Source organism: Platalea leucorodia, assembly GCF_965183815.1.
Source record: "Platalea leucorodia genome assembly, chromosome: W".
NCBI lineage: Eukaryota > Metazoa > Chordata > Aves > Pelecaniformes > Threskiornithidae > Platalea > Platalea leucorodia.
In genome coordinates, this window is record NC_138859.1 from 5,814,549 (window position 1) to 5,835,360 (window position 20,812).

General features: G+C 39.6%; 1 protein-coding gene across 1 annotated transcript in view; it reads right to left on the bottom strand.

Annotated features, from left to right (window-relative positions):
- Positions 1–1,726: 1,726 nt before the first annotated feature.
- The window catches only part of LOC309601580 (amyloid-beta A4 precursor protein-binding family A member 1-like), a gene marked incomplete at its 3' end in the record, with an annotated part of 61,291 nt that continues 42,205 nt past the window's right edge, over positions 1,727–20,812 (bottom strand). The window contains exons 5-13 of the mRNA XM_082334677.1: positions 20,342–20,487; positions 16,956–16,988; positions 15,942–16,028; positions 15,119–15,304; positions 7,028–7,207; positions 6,046–6,258; positions 2,941–3,060; positions 2,160–2,300; positions 1,727–1,798 (exon numbers count right to left, since the gene is read on the bottom strand). Of these exons, the coding sequence (XP_082190803.1) occupies positions 1,727–1,798; positions 2,160–2,300; positions 2,941–3,060; positions 6,046–6,258; positions 7,028–7,207; positions 15,119–15,304; positions 15,942–16,028; positions 16,956–16,988; positions 20,342–20,487 (1,178 nt within the window). The remainder of the gene's footprint in view (positions 1,799–2,159; positions 2,301–2,940; positions 3,061–6,045; positions 6,259–7,027; positions 7,208–15,118; positions 15,305–15,941; positions 16,029–16,955; positions 16,989–20,341; positions 20,488–20,812) is intronic.

Sequence of the window (20,812 nt, forward strand, 5' to 3'; positions counted from 1 at the left end):
ATCTATTTACATCAGTCTGATAGCAGAGGTAAATACTAACCTGGAATACTAATACCATTTGCTTGCAAAATCTGCTATTTCAGAGACAGGGATTAAATTATGCAACAACAAGAACTGCAGTAAATCAAGTCATTGTACATTACTTTCAAACTAAAATGTATTCACTTACTACAATAGCTTATGCTCCGTTCCATTATATCTATCTCCCTTACTGCCCATTGAAATATAAAGCTTATTTTCTCTCTGTTCAGCCCATGTATGTCTGTGGTTTCTGAAAGGCAACAATAAACCTCTAACCACAGATGGAAACCAAGTGCTCAGATAAAACCAGAGTTTTCATGGCTCTCATCAACAAAAGTGTGCATGTGTACACACACATCCATGAAATCTCTGGAATAAAGTCCAGGTATCATTACTAGTCTCCAAACACAATGCACTGTAATTGAGAAACTAATGGCTATAAGCATCACACCATTTTCAAGCGAAAAGGATGGGTTTTTTTTTTTCCCCCATATATGTTCTGGTCTTGTTTTTAATCACACTGAGACTTTATATTACAATAAGACACGGCAGAAACTGTTGCTTTCAGAAAATTCAAGGCGTCAGCCTGGTCTAAATATATGGTTCAAATTCAGTGTAAACAGCAGTATGCAGTATGGACAGATGTAGCTACACAAAATGGAATGTTTTCTTCTTGAGGAAAAAGAGCCATCAGCTGCTTTATTCTTTTACTGTTTTTCCCTTTTGTCCCTGATATAAGTTATAGACCAGTCAAATCCTGCATTTCATACATCTTTACATTTCTTCTTCATACAAATCCATATAGTACTCACACATCCTCTAAGTGTCATATGGAAAAACAAATCACAAATTAACTTATATAACAAAATAAATAAATAAGTTTATTCCCACCTTACCTTTACTTCTCCCATTTATGTCTAAAGAAAAATGTCAATAAAAACTAGACATCTTTCAATAAAAAATACTTTTAAATTAGCTCAGTGTAACAAAATTAATTAGAACACTGTGCAGACCTATTATTTTCAAGCTTCATAAATATCAAGCACAATTTAAAAATGTCAGTATACACAAGCACACAGTTGTGTGCACCAAATCTGTAATTAAGAGCTTAGAATGTATAGCTTTTCAGCAGAGCCCCTCAATATTACTCTTGCTGGATATTTAGAGATCACTCCCGCCCCCCCTCATTTAACCTCTGAAATGGGCATATAAAAGACACATAGCATTTGAAAAATAAATATTTTAAAAATTAGAAACCTGGGGGACCCAACTGCAAAAAATCACATCTCCTGAATTATTTGCTGAAACATGTCAAAATTGCATTGTCTGTACCAACTCACGGAGCACCTTTTGGGGTTCTACTATCCTGAAGAACAGAAATTAAAGGGTGTGCATTTGAACAATGGGTTTTATGACAGCACCAGTTACTCATTCTTCATAGGCATCCAAGTCTTCTTTTTGTGAATCTTACCATGGACACTGCTGCTGCTCCTATTTACTCTGTGTGTGGAGTTGCATAAAGCTTTACTTGTATAGAGATGCAACCAAAAAGTCTCATGGCTATATTTTCCCTCCCCCTCTATACACAGCAAATATTGGGGAGAGAGAGAGAAATGTATCTGTGGACACAAATGCAGCACTAGAAACAGAAGCAGTAATGAGGAAAACTATCCTTCATGCATGTTGTGAAGGTGAGGTGTCAGCCTTAGATATAAACTGGTTGCTCTTGTGCAGTCAACAGTCTGTACATAGCAGCTGGCATGGTCTTCATATGAATCTAGAAGATAATAAGACATGTTAATCAATACTCCTATTAGGCATGCTACCAAAAATGTGAGTGTCCATAGCCTAGGGAGCACTAGGGAAGAAACTAGCTGAGGTAACATAGGACAGAAGGGAAAAGGAAAGCCTGAGAATTTTCATATCCATACTAAGGTCTGAGGAAAAAGGATTCTCTAAGGTGTTGAGTATCTACCAACCATCTCAATTTTATCTGAAGTTGTGGGCACTTCAATAATAAGAAAAACCTTGGTGGTTCTCACTCTCACTTCTAGTATTTATGTTTGAACAGTAACAACCCAAAAGAGGCGATGATGATGAAATATGCAACACTGTCTAGGCACACTGCTTGCTCCTACCTCACCAACAGCATTTGAGAGAATGTGAACAATTTTCTCATGAGGTGTTGCTACAACACTCTGCCCATTGATTTCAATGATACGATGGCCAACTCGCACTCCTCCTCGCTCTGCTATACCTCCTCTCATAAGGCTACAAATCTGGAAGGGAAAGGACAAAATTATCACAGTTCTGATATGGAACAGAGGTTTTTGACCACAAACGATAATTCAGTATTTAAATACATGTGTTTGCAACAAAGTCTAAAATGTAGTGGATCACTGATTCAAAGTAACATTTATTAGCAATCGAGTACTACACATTCTCTTCCAAAAGCAAAAGAAACCATCCACCAAAAGCTATCTGTATTATACTTGTTACTTCATGGTTTGAAAATTTAAGAGTGTATGAAGAACCATAGTTTACAAAAAGTTCAAAGTGCATAAGCCTTGCATTAAGAGACAATCAAAGACGGACTCTTTTGAGACAATATACAATGGTTTGGTCAGAGACACAAATGGTACAGACTGAAAGCAGCCTTCTCCATACGCTTTTGTTTCTTTAACCTAAACCAGCCTTTTTACTCCTCTGATTGATGCTTAAGCTATGAAATAAAGTTTCTTTTCCTACTTTTGACTGGGAAAAACATCAGATGAATAACTTTGACCAGTTCAGCTTTTATATCTTAGACTTAAAATGTGTACTGAGCCCCTGCTGCAGTGAGGGAAAAAATACAATTCATTACATATGTAAACTTTAACATATGTAAAAGCATCACCAGAAGGTCTGGAAGCTACTTACAATCCCATTCTGTACACTGAAGCCTAACTGGTATCTGAGGTCAGGTCTCCTGATCAAGACTGTGGTTACCGGAGGACATCTAACTACATTCAGTTTAACTTGGGCTTGGTTTTTCAAACCCTGCAAAAAATAACCATCACCATGAAAAATGCTGACAAAGATGGAGTGAAACAATTTAACATGAGCACTAGGAAAAACAATACTTAGAATGTTAACATGGGAATAGCCCTGAATAAGCAGTTCTTTGAATGTATCATTATGAAACAGGATTCCTGAATACCAGACACAAGCAACAGGATGCTCAGTGAATTGAATGATGCAGTATAAACCTCTTCTTGTCAAGAAGCTCATGTAGCTGTTTTAAGAAATCTAGCTTCCTGTTGGCAATTTCTTCATTTGAGAACACAAATTATTGTTCTAAAGGAAGCAAAGGAAATAAAAAGCAGGTCTATGCAGTTGACCAGAAAAACGCCAAACATTCTGGCTGGGAAATGAAATTTAAAAAATGCAGCTAAGATAGATACAAATAAGTGGCTTTTCTGGTGTAGTTGTATTCAATTCTGTAATGCAAACGTCAAGTCCTTGTATAAGCAATACTCACATTTACATTACCCCTCCCTTCTAAACTGGATTTATCACATTCGCCATTAAATCTTTGCTACCAGAAGAACTAAATGAAGAAGGAAAACCCAAACATAAAAGGGAAGATAATTGTAGAGTCTGACCATTACACATATTCAAACATTCAGAGCTGTTTCTTGTAGATAAATCCAACTCCAATGTTAGATTACTTTTTTCTGTACAACATATAGAACACACATTACTCTTAAATGTTGCATTTACACACATTTATCCTTCAATAAACAGAACGCATATGGGAAAGAGATGCTATGTAGAGAGTACGGTAGCTTCAAGCTTCATTTATGTTAACATTTATCAATTCCAACGCCTGCTTTTGAATTTCTTTCATATGCACAAAGTGAAATATGGGTCCCATTGAAAACAATGGGTTGCCTTCCACTGACTTGAAAACAAGATTAGGATTACATTCAGAAAAATAACTCCTATTACAGCTAAGGTAATATACTGATGTCTCTACATGCAGTTTACTGCTGCTGATTTTGTTGAGCCTAACTCTAGACTTAGTACTGACTTGAGACTGACATTCTGCTGGGATGAAAAGTCAATGCTTCTAACTGTCTGGACATGACAGTTGCACAGTTCCTGCATCTGTTTCTGATAGTAGTTAGCACCAGATGCTTCTGAAAAAGACATAAGTAGCATAATACAATTAGGGAATAACCATCACATATGGAAAGTTTCTTCCTAGATCTGTCAGTTTGTAAATGGTTTATAGTCAATTAGTAGCAAGGCTTACATCTCTAATTTAAAAATAACCTTATGTGAAGTACTTGCAAGATATTCTCCTCATCTATATAAAATGCTTATCTTTTCATAGGAGTCCTTATAGCATACTAAAAAAGTTTGCAATCTTAGGATATTTCTGTAACATTGAAATATATATTTATTTGGGTGACTGATGTTTCATTTGGGGGGTCATTTGTATTATCCAAAAATGTTACATAAACAGTTCTAGATGCATGGCTATAAAGACCTGCAAATGCATCAACTACCTTCTTAACAGAAAGATAAATGGCTAGCAGTTCCTCTGGCAACAGCCTCACGTATCCATGAAAAAAGAGCAGAAAGGCCTCTAAAGGCAGGAGACAGCAAAGCTAGCTTTTTGATTGTTTTTATTTTGAGAAAGTACAGAAGATTCTTAATGCATCACAGCAAAAGTCCGTATGTATGAGAAAAGCACATATCAGTTTTAGAAATAAAAAAATCAGTTTTCGAAATAAAACTGATATGGGATAGAAAACAAGTATGACAAAGGTGATAACATGAAGAGTGGTGAGCTTTGTTCCACTGAAGTTGGCACAGATATACTTAAGGTTTTTTTCTGCTTCAGGAAAAAAAAAAAAGAGTGTTGTTAACAAGGTTTTAATATACTGCATTCACAAGATATCATTTGAATTCACCGAATCCAGAATGGTTGGTCTCAGAGACTTAAATATCTATTACTTGTCAGTGCACGGTGTTTACATTTTCAGAAACCAGAATATCAGATCTTTATAGCAAATTTTTTAGTTCAAGCATTAAGAAAGGAATCCATGGGCAACAAAGACATACTTATTTTGTGAATTACTAAACAAACATTTTTTTACTGCAGAACACCACTACCCAGCAGGGACACAGAAGGATTTCTGTAGTCCTATATAGCATTACATTGCATGTCTACATGCTACAATATGCAGCAGTTCTGTGGTGATTGACTATTTGAATAGGTAACCCAGAAGACAATTTAGCTGAATTTCCAACATTTCCAACATTCTCAAAGGTTGCATCTTTCCCCCTCCTGAAACTTTGATGTTTAAATACCCATTCTCCTGTATGTTGCATACCTACCCCAGAGGCTCTTCATTTCCAGTTGACTCTCCTGCTTTTTGCATTTACATGCTCTCATGTCAATTAAAAGAAAGTTCTTCCAATTAAAAAAATCCCACCATTTAGCCAAGTTCAAAGAAACATTATACTTTCCAATACACTCAAGTTGTTTCTACAGAAAATAAATAGGCTTAATTTTTCTTTTAAATTCAAAGTATAGAAAAATGTTAAAATATATTTAAAAAACCCAAGCTTTTTAAAAAATTACTCCCTTCTCTAGGAACTAGATCACAGGAATCATTTAAATGGCTAAAATTGCACCAATGCAGATTTTAGGCACCTATGTCAGACTGTCCTATGAAGTTTAGGTGCCCCCAGATAGTAACAGGCATCTTCCTTTTGGATCCAAATATTCCCTTGGGGCCTGAATTCCTGCACTGTGCCCTGGTCTAAGCAGCTAAATGCATAGCTCCCTTCTTAGGGCTCAGAAAATAGGTAAAACAGAATTTGCCCTCTACTTTAAGGTCATCAAAAGGAAACTGCTATAAAATGCACAAGATCAGAGTTAACAAACAACAAATAGTTCTATACTTTTTGCTTTCCCACTACTCCAATAAAGGTTTTAAAACATGTAATATCCCAGAATATTCTCTGTACCTTTATAATGCTCTGGCATGTTGAGAGTGGTAAGCCAACCAAACTGGTCCCATTAATTGACATGATCTGGTCCCCTATATTTAGTTTCCCAGACTTCTCTGCTGGTCCTCCATGCATCATGTTGGCTATGATAACTGTAGGCAAAATGGATCCCCAGCCAGATTCCACAATCACTACACCTAGAATTTCTCCCTTTTGCTTTTCAATGTAAACCTGAATCATAAGAAAGAGAGTTTCAAACAAAAGCTTTTTTCTCAACTATGGAACTGATGATCCCACCCCCCCATATGTTTCCATATAAACAAACACAGACTTCTCATTTGCAAAATGCCTTTCTTATTCAAAGGCAAAACGCAATAGGGTAGTGTTTAACACAGTTTAAATGCCTTCAACCATCAAATAACATTATAACTAGAGATTTTGTTTAATTCAAAATCCCCCCCAAATAGAACTCATCTGTTCATATGGCTGGAGGGAGCTGATATAGAAGCAATCCTGGCATAATGGACTTTGGTGGACAGAACTAAGTCAGGGAGGGATTTAAAGTACTTGTGACTGTGTTTTTGGAAACAATTACCTGTGTGTTGCAGTGGTACACTACTTCATCTTTATTAATAAAACCAGCAGCAAATATATAGTCTTTTAAAATCTGGGGTCAACCACTCTTATCAACCTCAATGCCTCCAAAAATTTTATACTGTCTACTGTATATTCACTTCACTGACATATAATGTCTCAAATGTGAAAATTTTTGGTAAACATTAAATCAGACAGTAAATCATTCCATTATTGATAAATTTAGGGTTCACTGCTTGCTTTTAAAACAGAATTGCCCGCAGGATAAACCTACTGGGAAGGATAGAAATTACCTCAGTGAGGTTATTTATTGGAAGCACTAATAGCTTTCTAATTGTTGCCAGTACAGGCCTGAACTCAGGATACATGAGCTTAATGGTGTTATGGAAAAAAAGCAGAGACATACATCTTTGCAGTTTTCAGATTTGGAAAAATGAATCAGGTCATCATTGTACATATCCTGGGTATTGAGCAAGTCACTATATTCCTTCTGGCTTAGGTCTTCTGGATTGATTCCATTTGCCCTCAGAAATTCCTGGTAGGCCACGCTAAATGCTTGACCTATAGACTGTGCAATCAGCTGTGCCTGTAGTAATTCCCAAAGAAAAAAAGAAGAACATCAAACATTCCAATGGTTTCATTCACTGACACTTTCTCTGTTATAAACATGCTGCAAAATGGTTTATGCCTACAAGTTAAGGAATTGCAATACATTTTTAAAAAATGAATCTAAATTAATAATTAAAAAAGCAAAACAGAACGTCAACATAGTCATCCATGCAGTGAACCCAGCTGAACAAGTAACTACACATAAGTAACACAAGTAAAGTCTTCCTTTCACAGCTAACTGCTGCTAACATAAAGGTATACCCATTGCATTACTTGAAATTGAGACTCCAGAGGGAGAACTTGAGCTCTCGCCTGTGCTAGTTTTCACTTCTGGCACAAAGTCAAGCCATCAATAAAAAATAAAAATATCTTCTAGAAAACACACAACAGCATTTTAAAAGATAATGAGAAGGCCTTTAAAAGAAGGCAAAAGTATCTTGGGCTGCATTAGGAGGAGTGTTGACAGCAGTTTGAGGGAGGTGATCCTTCCTCTCTATTCAGCACTGGTGAGGCCACACCCAGAGTCCTGTGTCCAGTTCTGAGCTCCTCAGTACAAGAGAGACATAGACATAATGGAGAGAGTCCAGAGAAGGGCCACAAAGATGATTCAGGGACTGGAACATCTGACATATGTGGTGAGGCTAAGAGAGCTAGGACATCCTAGAGAAGAGAAGGCTCATGAGGGATCTTATCAATACATATAAATAGCTGATGGGAGGGTGTAAAGAAGATGGAGCCAGGCTCTTTTCAGTGGTGCCTAGTGACAGGACAAGAGGCAATGGGCACAAACAGAAACACAGAAAATTCCACTTAAATCTAAGAAAACACTTTTTTACTGTGAGGGTGTGGTTGAATACCAGAACAGGTTGCCCAGAGAGGTTTTAGAGTCTCCATCCTTAGAGATATTCAAAACACAACTGGACAAAGTCCTGGGAAACCTGTTCTAATGGACCTTGCTTGAGCAGGGGGGGTTCAACTAAACACCCTCTAGAGGTTCTGTCCCACCTCAGCTATGCTATGATGCTATGGTATTTCCTACTCTTCCTTCTCGCCCATGCTTTCCTTTAAAATTCTCACAACCATGTTTGAAGTTACTGTCAGATAAAGTATGGAAGGGGTGGAAACAACTGGCCCATTGAGCAGATCCAGCCCTTAATGTGACTGGAAGCAGTCCATGATCACAGAATCATTCAGGTTGGAAGGGACCTCAGAGGGTCTCTAGTCCAACCTCCTGTTCAAAGCAATCAGCTGTGAGGTCAGACCAGGTTACTCAGGGTTTTAGTCAGGTATTGAAAATCTTCAGGGACAGACTATATAACCTCTCTGGGCAGCCTGTTCCAATGCTTGACAGTCCTCATGATGAAAAAGTTTTTCCTTGTATCCAGTCTGAACCTTTCTTGTTTCAATGTAGGCCTGTTAGCTCTCATACTCCCACCACTGTGAGGAGTCTGGTTCCACTGTGAGGAGTCTGTCTCTGTCTTCTTGATGATCTCCTCATGGATATTAGAAGGCTGCTGTTAGGGGCCCCTGAAGCCTTCTCTTCTCCAGGCTGAACAAGCCCTGTTCCCTCAGCCTCTCCTCATAGGGCAAGTGCTCCAGCCCCCTGACCATCTTGATAGCTTTCTGCTGAACTCACTCCAGTTTGCCAATGCCTTCCTTGTATTGGGGGGGCTGGGGGCCCAAAAATGGACGTGGTATTCTAGAGGTGGTCTAATGAGTGTTGAGTAGAGAGGAAGAATCATTTCCTGCAATTTACTGCTTATGCTCCTTTTAAACCAGCCCAGGATGCTGTTGGCTGCCTTTGCCAGGGCACACTGCTGGCTCATGTTAATCATTGCTGTCTGCCAAGACCCCCAGGGCCTTTTCAGCAGAGTTGCTCTTCAGCTAGTCAGTCCCCAGACTGTTTTGTTGCCAGGGTTTCTTCCTCCCTAGGTGCAGGACTTGTCATTGGTCCTTGTTGAATCTCATGAATGAAGTTCAGTGGGCTTCCAGCCCACTCTGCCAAGTCTATATGGCTCTCTCCGATGCCTATAGCTTGCTCTTGGCTGCTCTGCTCCTAAAGATACTGGATACTCCATAGCTTTCACTCACTGCTGCATTACTCCCTGTGAGCTGTTGTAGTAACTGGAGAAAAGGGAATATTGCACCCAATTTTAAAAAAGGTAATAAGGAGGATCCTGGAACTACCAACCAGTCAGCTTCACCTCCGTGCCTGCTAAGATCATGGAACAGATCCTCCTGGAAGTTATGTCAAAACATACGGAAGACAGGGAGGTGATTAGAGACAGCCAACAAGGCTTCATCAAGGGCAAATCGTGCCTGACTCATCTAGTGGCCTTCTATGATGGAATGACCGCATCAGTGGACAAGGGAAGAGCTATGGATGTCATTTACCTGGACTTCTGTAAGGCCTTTGACACTGTCCCCCACAACAGTCTTGCTGCTAAATTGGAGAGATCCATATCTCTCTTTGATGGATGGACTGTTAGATGGATAAGGAATTGGCTGGATAGCTGTGACCAAAGAGTCACAGTCAATGCTTAATGTCTAAGTGGAAACCAGTAATATGAGTGGTGCCCCTCAGGGGTCCGTACTGGGACCAATACTCTTTAATATATCTTCATTAATGACATAGACAGTGGGATTGAGTGTACTCTCAGCAAGTTTGCAGGTGACACCAAGCCGAGTGGTGCAGTTGTTGATACACTAGAGGGAAAGGATGCCATCCAGAGGGACCTTGACAGGCTTGAGGAGTGGGCCCATGCGAACCTCATGAAGTTCAGCAAGGCCAAGTGCAAGGTCCTGCACCTGGGTCAGGGCAATCCCCCAGTATCAATACAGACTGGCTGCTGAATTGATTGAGAGCAGCTCTGCTGAGAAGGACTTGGGGGTACTGGTGGATGAAAAGCTGGGCATGAGCTGGCAATGTGCTCTCACAGCCCAGAAAACCAACCGTATCCTGGGCTGCATCAAAAGCAGCGCGGCCAGCAGGTCGAGGGAGGTGATTCTCCCCCTCTACTCTGCTCTGGTGAGACCCCACCTGGAGTACTGCATCCAGCTCTGGGGTCTCCAGCACAAGACAAACATGGACCTGTTGGAGCGGGTCCAGAGGAGGGCCACAAAAATGATCAGAGGGATGGAACACTTCTCCTATGGAGAAAGGCTGAGCGAGTTGGGGTTGTTCAGCCTGGAGAAGAGAAGGCTCTGGGGGGACCTTATTGTGGCCTTTCAATGTATAAAGGGGGCTTATAAGAAAGATGGAGAGAGACTTTGTACCAGGGCCTGTAGTGACAGGACAGGGGGCAACAGTTTTAAACTGAGTGAGGGTAGATTTAGATTAGATATAAGGAAGACATTTTTTGTATTATGAGGGTGGTGAGACACTGGAACAGGTTGCCCAGAGAAGTTGTGGATGCCTGTGATCCAAATGTAATTGAGTCTGACAACATGTTATAAAACAAAGCTTTACTGAGGCAGTAGGAAAGATGAGCAACAACACGCCCATACAGAGATTCACCCAATCACCAATAGCGAACACAGGATCATAAGTGATGCCATGGCTCTGGTGGACTGCCAGTGACACTTGGTGTCCGGGTCATCTGGCAGCAACAGCCAATTGTGCAAATGCCTTTTGAATGTGGGTAAAAGAGTTGTGCCGCCCCATGGCTCCACCAATGGTAGTGTGATTTGAGAGAATCATACCTTACGTTAATAATGTGGGTGGCATCCTGCCTACACTGCCGATGTCAGTCTGGGGCAGGATGTTGGCAGTCTGTCTACGCTGCCGATACTGGTCAAGGGGCAGGGCGTCAGGAGGCAGGGTGTCAATGTCCCATCATTGGAAGTGTTCAAAGTGAGGTTGGAAGGGGCTTTGAGCAAGCTAATCTAGTGAAAGATGTCCCTGCCCATGGCAGGGGGGTTGGACTAGATGATCTTTAAAGGTCCCTTCCGACCCAAACCATTCTATGATTCTAGCTCCTACCACCTGCTACTGGTGGCACAGGTTGGGATGGGTAGAAAAACAAAGGCATGTAAAAGGAAAGCTCTGATCTCTGTGCCATGCAAGGAAGCAGCTGAAAAGAGCAGACTAGTGGAATCCTTTGTTTTGAGGTGATCAAGGTAAACTTGGAATGATATACATATTGTTTACAAGTGGAAAGTAACATGGCATGAGTACAGAGCTGATGGGAGCAGTGCAGGAAACTGAGTGTGGAACAGTGCTGTGCATAACCAGAGTGCTGGGTGCAGGAAGCACTGTGGAGTGTAGGGGTGCTGGTCACAGTGTGGAATGAAACTGCCCTCTGGTGTGTAGTTCTGGTTAGGGAGAAGGGGCGGGAAAGAGGATGGGAGGACTCCATAGCCTACAGTGTGGGGGTGTGCTGGGGATGTAGGAACACAGCTAAGCTGTGTTTTTACATGCAGTCCAATTCAGGCCCCAGTAAGGAAAAGGTTCCCAATCCCAAAATAAAAACTGTTTTTATCTTATATCTACTCAAGCTAGCTCTAAATTTGTTGATGACAAAAACATGATTGCTGGCAATGAAAAGGTCGACAGCATACAGAGTCTGGACTTCCATTATTTTGCAGACTTTCAAATCAAAACAATTTGATGGCAAGAAGATGAGTGCACTGCAACTCATTAGCTCAGCACGCTATCTGCAAGAGAGGAGATAAATATGGACTTGTACATTCAGAGACAGACATCCAAGAAGAGATCAGCTGCCATTTAGACACCCAGAATTTGGCCATGTTTTAAGAGCTGAGCTGTCCTGAATATCCAGTGCCAACTACACTTGGAAAATCTGTTGTTGTTGTTGCTTTTTTTTTAAAGATAAGGACAGTTCCAAGCAGGGACACATTTTGGCCATCACCCATTTGAAGGCTTAAGACATATCACAGTCACCTTAACTGGATAAATTCTTCTAGATACCCAGCTGTGCCAGAAGAAGAAAAGATGACAGTGAAATATGTGAGATTTATATATAAAAGAGGCTCTACTACTCCATTGGATTTACAAGCTCTTTAGAGTGGAAATCTCTTTGCTGCTAACAGATACATTTCTATCTTAACTCTTCCCGAGTTATATTTTTTCCTACTCATTTGGATTTTTTAGAATGTTTATAAGCTATTTTTGAACTACTCTATGACTGAGGAATGCTCATGTCCTGAAAATCCTCAGAATATGTTCAGACTATTAAGTGATCAATGCTTTTTTTAGACCTACAGACATGTTGTACTTTCCAGGATAATATTTTCTGGCACAGGAAGGATCATGTCCGACACAAATATTAAATCATCTGACCAAACCACAGAAGGTAATAACAACAGTCCTCTAATGGAAGCACACATTTTGAATAGCCAAGAAAATACTGAGAAATAGATCCAGGAAGGCTATCATATTCTGGAAGAAAAGCAACCACTGCCTCTGGCATCTGACAATTTGATCTTTGCTTTTTGAACTGGCCAGTGAGAGAGTCCAGTAACATACAAAATGTGTGATTTGAAATACAGAAGCAATAGCCCGAAACTAGGCAGCACATCAGGTGATGCAATCACTAGTGATCTAGTGATGTGCTCCCCCCTTGGAAAAAAAACAACAAACAAAACCCAAAACACCCCAAAACAACAAAAAACATAGACTAGTCTTTCTATTTGCATACCAAATTTCATGAAGGGCATTACAAGAAGAGTGGCTTATATGCTATTTTGCATAAAAATCAATCTTTAAGGTTTTCTATCAGATTTGGTTTGGTAGAGGACTACCTCTAAAAAGGTAAAGCAAAACCACTGAGAATCCCAGCAGTAGGTTGCATATGTACCTGCAACCACAGAATTTATATGAACATGGTGCCTTCAGAACAGGTTCCCAAATACATAAAACCAGACACTTCTTAAAGGAAACTTTCCCATCTGGAAGACCTTACAAATATTTTTGAAGGCATTTAAGGCATTAGTGAGAAATTAATATTTTCACTTAAATTTTTATTAGTTTAATATACTCTGAATTGTACTGCAAAGTCTTTTTGAAGCCTAAGTAAGTGAGGTGCAAGGCACGAGAAGTAGAAATAGGCTATTACCTCGCCATCTGTCATTTGGGCAGGATGCCTTAACTGGCATGACTGCTGTAGTCTAAGCATTGATTTTCACATGGGAGTGATTCCTCTCCCTCTATATGAACCATCTGATCGGCATAAACATGGTGGTCACCATGGAGACATAATATCCTGTTATTTGGAGGGCTGAGCAATAAATGAGATTTGCTGTCTTGTCAATTAGATAGCACTGTGTGAGATCATTTTATTTGGGACTAACCTGATTATAAGACTGACAACTCTGTATCTCCCAACTTCATTTTGATGTATTTGTGTATGATTTTACCCCTTGCTTATTTAGTTTAGTTTTTTTTTTTAAAAATCAAACTACATAAAATCAACAAGTTATGTGCATTGATATTTCTTTCTCAAAATGTTTGGGTTTTAATTAGTGAGAACAGGACATCAGGATTGATAACAGACAACTCAGCCCTCTGTGGGGGTGCTTGTGCACCCACACTTGGTAAAATGGCCTTGGTAAGAACAGACGATAAGATGCTAGTGTGAGTGGGTATATTGGGTCTGGCTGGAATGGAGTTAACTTTCTCCACAGCAGCCCTCATAGTGCTGTGCTTTGTATTTGTAGCTAGAACAGTGCTGATAACACACCAGTGTTTTGGCTACTGCTGAGCAGTGCTCCCACAGCATCAAGGCTGCCTCTCCAACCCTCCCTGTCCCCAAAGGCCAGTAGGCTGGGGGTGGGCAAGAGCTTGGGAGGGGACATAGCCAGGACAGCTGACCCAAACTGACCAAAGGGTTATTCCATACCATATGATGTTGTGCTCAGCAATAAAAGCTGAGAGAAAGGAGGAGGAGGGGAGGCATTCATTATTCAGGCATTTGTCTTCCGAAGCAACTGCTACATGTACTGAGGCCCTACTTCCCAGGAAGTAGCTGGACATCGCCTGCTGATAGGAAGTAGAGAATAAATCTTTTTGCTTTGCTTTGCTTCTGCTCGTGACCTTTGCTTTTCTTCACTAAAATGCCTTTATCTCGACCCACGAGATTTTCATCTTATATTCTCCCCCTGTCCTGCTGAGGAGGGAGAGCGGGTTGGTGGGCACCTGGCAGCCAGCCAAGGTCAACCCACCACAGTGGGTGAGTGTAACAGTGGGTGTGAATGGAACACCCACAACTGTCTGAGAGGGCATTTGCCCCAAATTGATAACAATGAAGAGGAAGATGACCATCACCTGATTTAAACAGCAACCAAGGAATTATAAAGAGACTTTGCAATTACAAAGGACATTCTATTGGAATTCCCAACATTATTGATTGGGCTTTTTTTTGGGGGGGGGGGGGGGAATAATTTCAGCTACTCCTTCTGAACTCCATCATCATATCAAAAGGAAACACAAACAAACAAAAAAAGCCCAAAACATCCCTTTATGGCATATATCAGCGATCCTCATGGCAACACTAGGGAATGGAAGCTCCCTATGAAAATAAGCTGCTTTGATGGATGATCACTCTCACAGATCCTGAGCTGGTATATGTAAGCTGTGGCAACAGTGTTCTTTTAGAATCTGCCCCTCACTGTCTCTAGGAAAGTATTAAATTTACTTGAAAAAAAGGAAGTTTAATAAATACTGACTTTGCAAGTAAAACACAGGGTTCCATCATGCAAAGAGAAAGCAAGTTCTTCTACTTTGATGAAATATTTTTATGCAATTACCAAACAAGCCAAACAGGACCATTGGCTGTCCTGTCCAAACAGGACCATTTCAAGCCTGTCAAGATGTGCTCACATTTTACCTCCTAGAAAAATCACAAGATAGATAGAAAAAAATCCTTACATCCTCAGACTCAAAGACGTGGCAAATCATTTTGTATTGCCTTTTTCCATCTTGGGAGGGGTGAGATGCTTCCACATTGTCCCGGGAATTTGATCGTGGCATTCGTCTACGAGCCATCAGAACAACTATATTCCCTATATCCGCAATGTAAGAAATGGTCCTCAGAGGATGATCCATCATAGTTTCCTGGAGGACAGAAAAAATGGTATCAGACGCTGTTTTAAGCAAATTCTTATTGCACTTTTGGTGTTTTATAAAGAGATTAATGGCAGTATGACACCTTTATTAAGTAAATGTCTACAAAAAGGAAAAAAGTCTCCTGTATGAAAGGAGGTGCCAAGAGGAACCAACAGCCTCACTTTCAAAAAAAGCAAACCAAAAAAAAGCATATTTTGAAAATTAAAGTTACTGTGGAACACAAAGACTTGGGTATCTTGGCCTGAACACACACAACATGCTGAGGACTAAGGACTTCAAATTAGTTATCACAACCAAATACTTTAGGCTTGTCTGGGGACAATTGGTACTTGTCATATTATAGTACTAGACTGCCTAGAATGCTGTATAATGTGAACAAAGCTTCTTATCTTTTGGGCTGACTGCAATTAGCATACCTGCCAAATCAGTCAGACAACTCTGATTAATTCCATGTGTGACGTGGTTCTTGAGCATAGATTTCTGACCAGGAAGTCTTGGAGGGAACTATAAGAGCCAGCACTCCCTGAAAGTCAAATTTTGGCAGGTAGATGAAGGTCTGTTTCAAAGGACTATTATTATAACACTGACAAGGCCTGACCTGGCGAAGGTGCTTCTTTGTCCATACCTGTGTGTCTGCATTCAATACTTTTATTCTCTGTGTAGAAATGAAGAGGTCCACTTCAGTCACGGGTTGAGATTCACCTTCTGGAGCCTGCAAATAAATGGAATAGAGTCAATAACATTAGGTAACACCCTTAATAATGATATTAGATCACAAACAAGACATGGTCACCAGAACAGCAATTCAAAACAAAGTATTAGATTGCAAAAGCTAAAGCTAAACAAAAAGATATGGAAACCCTGTATTAGATATGAAAGTGGGTTAGATGTAATTTGCAAAATTTTTAATCCCATAAAAATCACTCTGATCTCCCTTCCCATACAGGGGCTTAACAATAGTGACTGCTCAGAATAATGGAAAAATGTGTACCACAGGTGCAGTTTTAAATAACTTATAGTGCAGTTCTGGCAAGAGGGTCTTCACAGTCAGACAACATACTATTAACGCGCAAACTCCCTCCAGAAGACATACCTTTGTAAACAAAAAGCAAATGCTTGCAATTTTAAGTGCCTTTTAAAAAATCTGATAACTATATAAGAACTCCATAATCATAACATATTACTAAAATATGAGTCAGTCAGCATATAATTGTGTGTCTATATGTTTTTCCTTTATTTGACACAGCTGTGAATCAAGCAAACCACTCTCTATAGAGGAATAAAAAAGCACTTTTTTTTACTTTGCCAGTTTACAGAATAAAACCTTTGACACATCAGTCCTATTTCTTTGGTATGCATTTTCGGTACTACCTGTATCCCTTTAATAAGTCCAATCTTTACCCTATTTCTAACACAAAATGGCTAATGATAAGCAATGGCTAATGATGGCCAACCAGGCAATTGATTTCTGAGAAATGAAATTTTCTGAGAATTGATTCTGAGAAATGACATAGTAGCTCAGAAATAACCCTAAAAAAAACTTGCAGAAAAGAAAAGCACAAAATAAAAAGGCAAAAAACCCCAACAAAGCAAACAAAAGAACAGACATAACATCAAGCTGATGGTGGTTGTACTGCACCTTCTTCCTGCCTTTGGCTAATTTCTGGGCCATCTGTTTAGCATGTAATAAACAGAGATGGAAAATAGTTAGAGAAGAACTTGCAAAGACTCTTAAGTCAAACAGGAATCTATACCCTAATGCCAGGGCTCAATCTATTAGTTGTTCTGGATTAGTCTCTGCTTAGATTAATTTCCTCCTTTTCTTTTTGGTTTAAGAAAAAAAAAATATTTCATGTTTAACAGTTTTTTAAAAATGAAGAGAGATCTGCACCAGGAGAGTATATAAAAGGATTTTTTCCCCATTTAAACATTACTCTGAAGAAACAGTTTCCTCCCCCACTCTCCAAGAGCCTTTCCTCATTTACAGCAGTACAAATTGAGAGTGACTCCTCCAAAGTAAAGTCAGCATAAGATGCAAGAAAAGAATCCCGCTTATTATTATTCCAACTTTCTCAGATTTAAAGAATTTAAATACAAATTGCTTAATAGTTTCACACACACATGGAATCATAAATCCCAAAGCATGCAATCTTTAATCCCAGACACAGAAATATGTTAAATTTTCCTGAAAAAAACATAGAAGTTATATCTGACCAAACCCTTCTGCCCCCAACTACATCTCCTCCTATGCAAATACACCCATGCATTTGGAGACCAGGTTTTTCTGTGACACCTTCATAAGGATATTTCTATACCATCACATTCTTCCAAGAATGGGGAAGATAATATACTTCATAAACACCTGAAATAATTGTCTCTTATCATGAAGCAGTATTACTGTAACTCTAACTGCTTTATACCCAAAGATATTTCATCCTAATCCCATGAAAACCTCTTATGTACTATTACTGTGACAACAACAATGATTGAAAATAAGCATCATTGCCATTCTATTGCTTTGCAGTTGGTTTAAATATAAACCCAAGGTATCTAAAGACCTGAACTTATGGACCTACTTATTGAAGAAATGCAAGATTCACCCTACTGGTAGATATCCTTTTTACTTCCAAGATGAACATCTCTTCTTAGGTAATTAAGTTAACAGGTGTTCTGTGAGGGGGCAAGGGCCTATTATGCCAAGGCCTATTATGCTCAAAATCTTGTTTACTGTCAAAGAGGAAGCACACCATTTTTTTTAATATATATATTCAATAATCTATTGTTAGTATAATTGAAGTCTTAACAGTCTAACCATTATTAGTCCAGATCTAATTATTACAGAAAAAGAACGAATAATAGTAAAGTTGAAATTGTTATACACCCACTCCTTAGTTTCTACCCCTGTTCCTGGTGTTGTGTTCACCCTTCCACTGCTCCTCTTGGGCCTAAAGTTGGTGGTTTCATTCTGGTGGGGGGGTGGGGGGTGGGAGTGCTACAGCAAGTTGTCAGCATCTGGAGTCCTTCACCAGGAAGAATATGATGTTCGTGTTGGTGGCTTCTTCTTCACTCCAGGATCCACTTGGGGTAATTTTTATATGTTTGCTAGCATGCTTTTACAATCTTTGCTCTTTCTTCATTGGTCTGCAGCTCTAGGTTACATCTGAATTTACTATATATGGTGGCTTTTTACAGATGCTAGGTACTATTTCAATATTCTCTGTTACCCCTAAAATCAGTTTTGTCCAGCTCCAGGTCTGCATTTCTTTAACTGACCACTGGTGAGTTTATAGCCATGGGGTCTCTGTTGCCAAAAGTCTGTGCTCCATCTCTTAGCATCCCATGCCTGTACTCCTCTACACCGTGTCCTGTGTCTCCAATTCTCAAGGCCCCTGCTATCATACTGGGCCTGTATTTCTCTACACTACATTATTATGTCAGAATCATAAAACCATGGTGGCACCATACAAAGATAAACAAAAGAAAATCATATTATCCATAGACACCTGATCAATTATAAAAATTGCTTTTATAGCTAAACCAAGTTAAAACAAAGCTATGAGCAGATCAAGAAAAGTTCAGACAGAGCAGGCCTGACAAATTTCAGTCCTGAGGCCTTGCAAACTCAATACAAAACTACCAATGGTAATACGGTATTACAGGACTACAGGGTAACACTTTATAGATAAAGATTTATGAATAATTAGTATTAGGAACTGTAAACAGAAAGCCTGCATCATGGATGCACTCAACATTTTATGTTCATGCTCACAACTTAAGTCTGCCAGATTTACTTTAAACCAGTCTGAAAGCAGCCGCTGAACCATTCGATTCTGTTTCTTATTTACAAATAAACCCAAGCATTTTCACATTTCTAATCATCTTTTTCAGATAGAGAAATATGCTATAGTTTGCTATCACCAAGCTATTGCAAAAGCAATTGGAACTGGCTCATACTGAAGACTCTCCATTAAATTAATTGACACTGACATTAAGAAATAACATACATATCCTGAACAACAGCTTCTGCACACACTGGTAGGATTTATTTTTTTTTTTTCAAACTCCCCAGATAAGCAATTGTAACTGTTCCCAAAATCAGATTCTTTTCCAGACAAAACTAGAAACTGTACACAATGATGGATCTCACACACGAAAAACAAAAGCACATGTCAAAAATAGAAAGGAAAAAATCTTGAGCTAAAACTCCACAGTGCAGACACTATGTCAAAGATGACTCAAAATACCCTATTCAGATTCACCCTGTTGTTCACGTCTCTCCATTAAAAACCATTCACCCAGATCCCTTCTAGCAGCAACCTTGACCTCCGCCTCCAATTACGGTCCAGGGCCAGAGAGAATATCATTTCTGGGCTATTTTGGATTCCAGGATGTCCTGGGGTACCCTGCAGTATTTGATTGATTGGGTAGGGTATGGCCTGGAGGACCATTCCTGGGAGCCCGCATCAGAGGTGCATACCCCAGCTAAGGTTCAGGCTTTTCGTGTCCATTATTCTGCTAAGCCAGGTCCACTGGAGGGTGTGGAGGCACACCCTTGGGGGGGGGAGGGGAGGGGAATGGTGTCAGGTTTATGCTTGTATCTGTTCAAAGGAGATGATGTTTTGTAAATAGTATGTCTACATCTGCACTTGGTTTGTTATCAGGACAGCTAATAAAACTGGCTAGCAGGCAGAGCTCAGCCTCTTTGAGCTATTACTTGCCTAGAGCCTTTGAATCGTATGTCTTTGTCTCTCATTTTGGGCCTGCCCTGACAATTATAGATTTTTGGCTAACGGAATAGAGCAGAAGTTGTACTGTACAAATTAGAATTATCTGGAACTTTTTTTCCTTTCACCCTTGTTCCAAAAGCAGCATTAAATAAGTGGTTTATCTTGCACAAAGAGAGATTAGTCACTTAATGTTTCTGAAACGACAGATAACCCAACATGAGAAGACTTAAGCATACAAGAAGTTTACATCTGCAGCTTTAAAACACCAACTTGAGAAACAGTAAGAGTCATCCCTCACCTTGATTCTGCTGACAGCCTCTTGTGCCTGCATCATTCTCACATTCTTGGAGGGAGTTTTGTCAGAAAGGAGTTGAGTGGAGCCGAGATAATTGGCAGCAAAAATTATTCCATCAATCAAGTCTTCAGGATCACAAGGTCCAGGAACTACAAATATAGGGGGGAAAAATCCATTAAACCATGGTTAAAAAATAATATTCTCACTATTTGAGCCTGTACCTAAGAGCTGTAAATGCTCCCCTGAACTACTTTAGCATGATGGCATGACAACCAATCAAGGCATACAAAACACTGAGCATATCTTCTCAACATCTTTCCAGCAGAAACTAATTGCTAATTCAATTTCTCACAATAGATCATTCTCCAATAAGGCAGGGTTTACTCTAGAGCAAAATAGCCTCTTTAGTTTTGTTCTTACATAGAAACAAGAATACTTAAATTGTTCTCTCAGCACTTTGAACAGGTAGTGGAA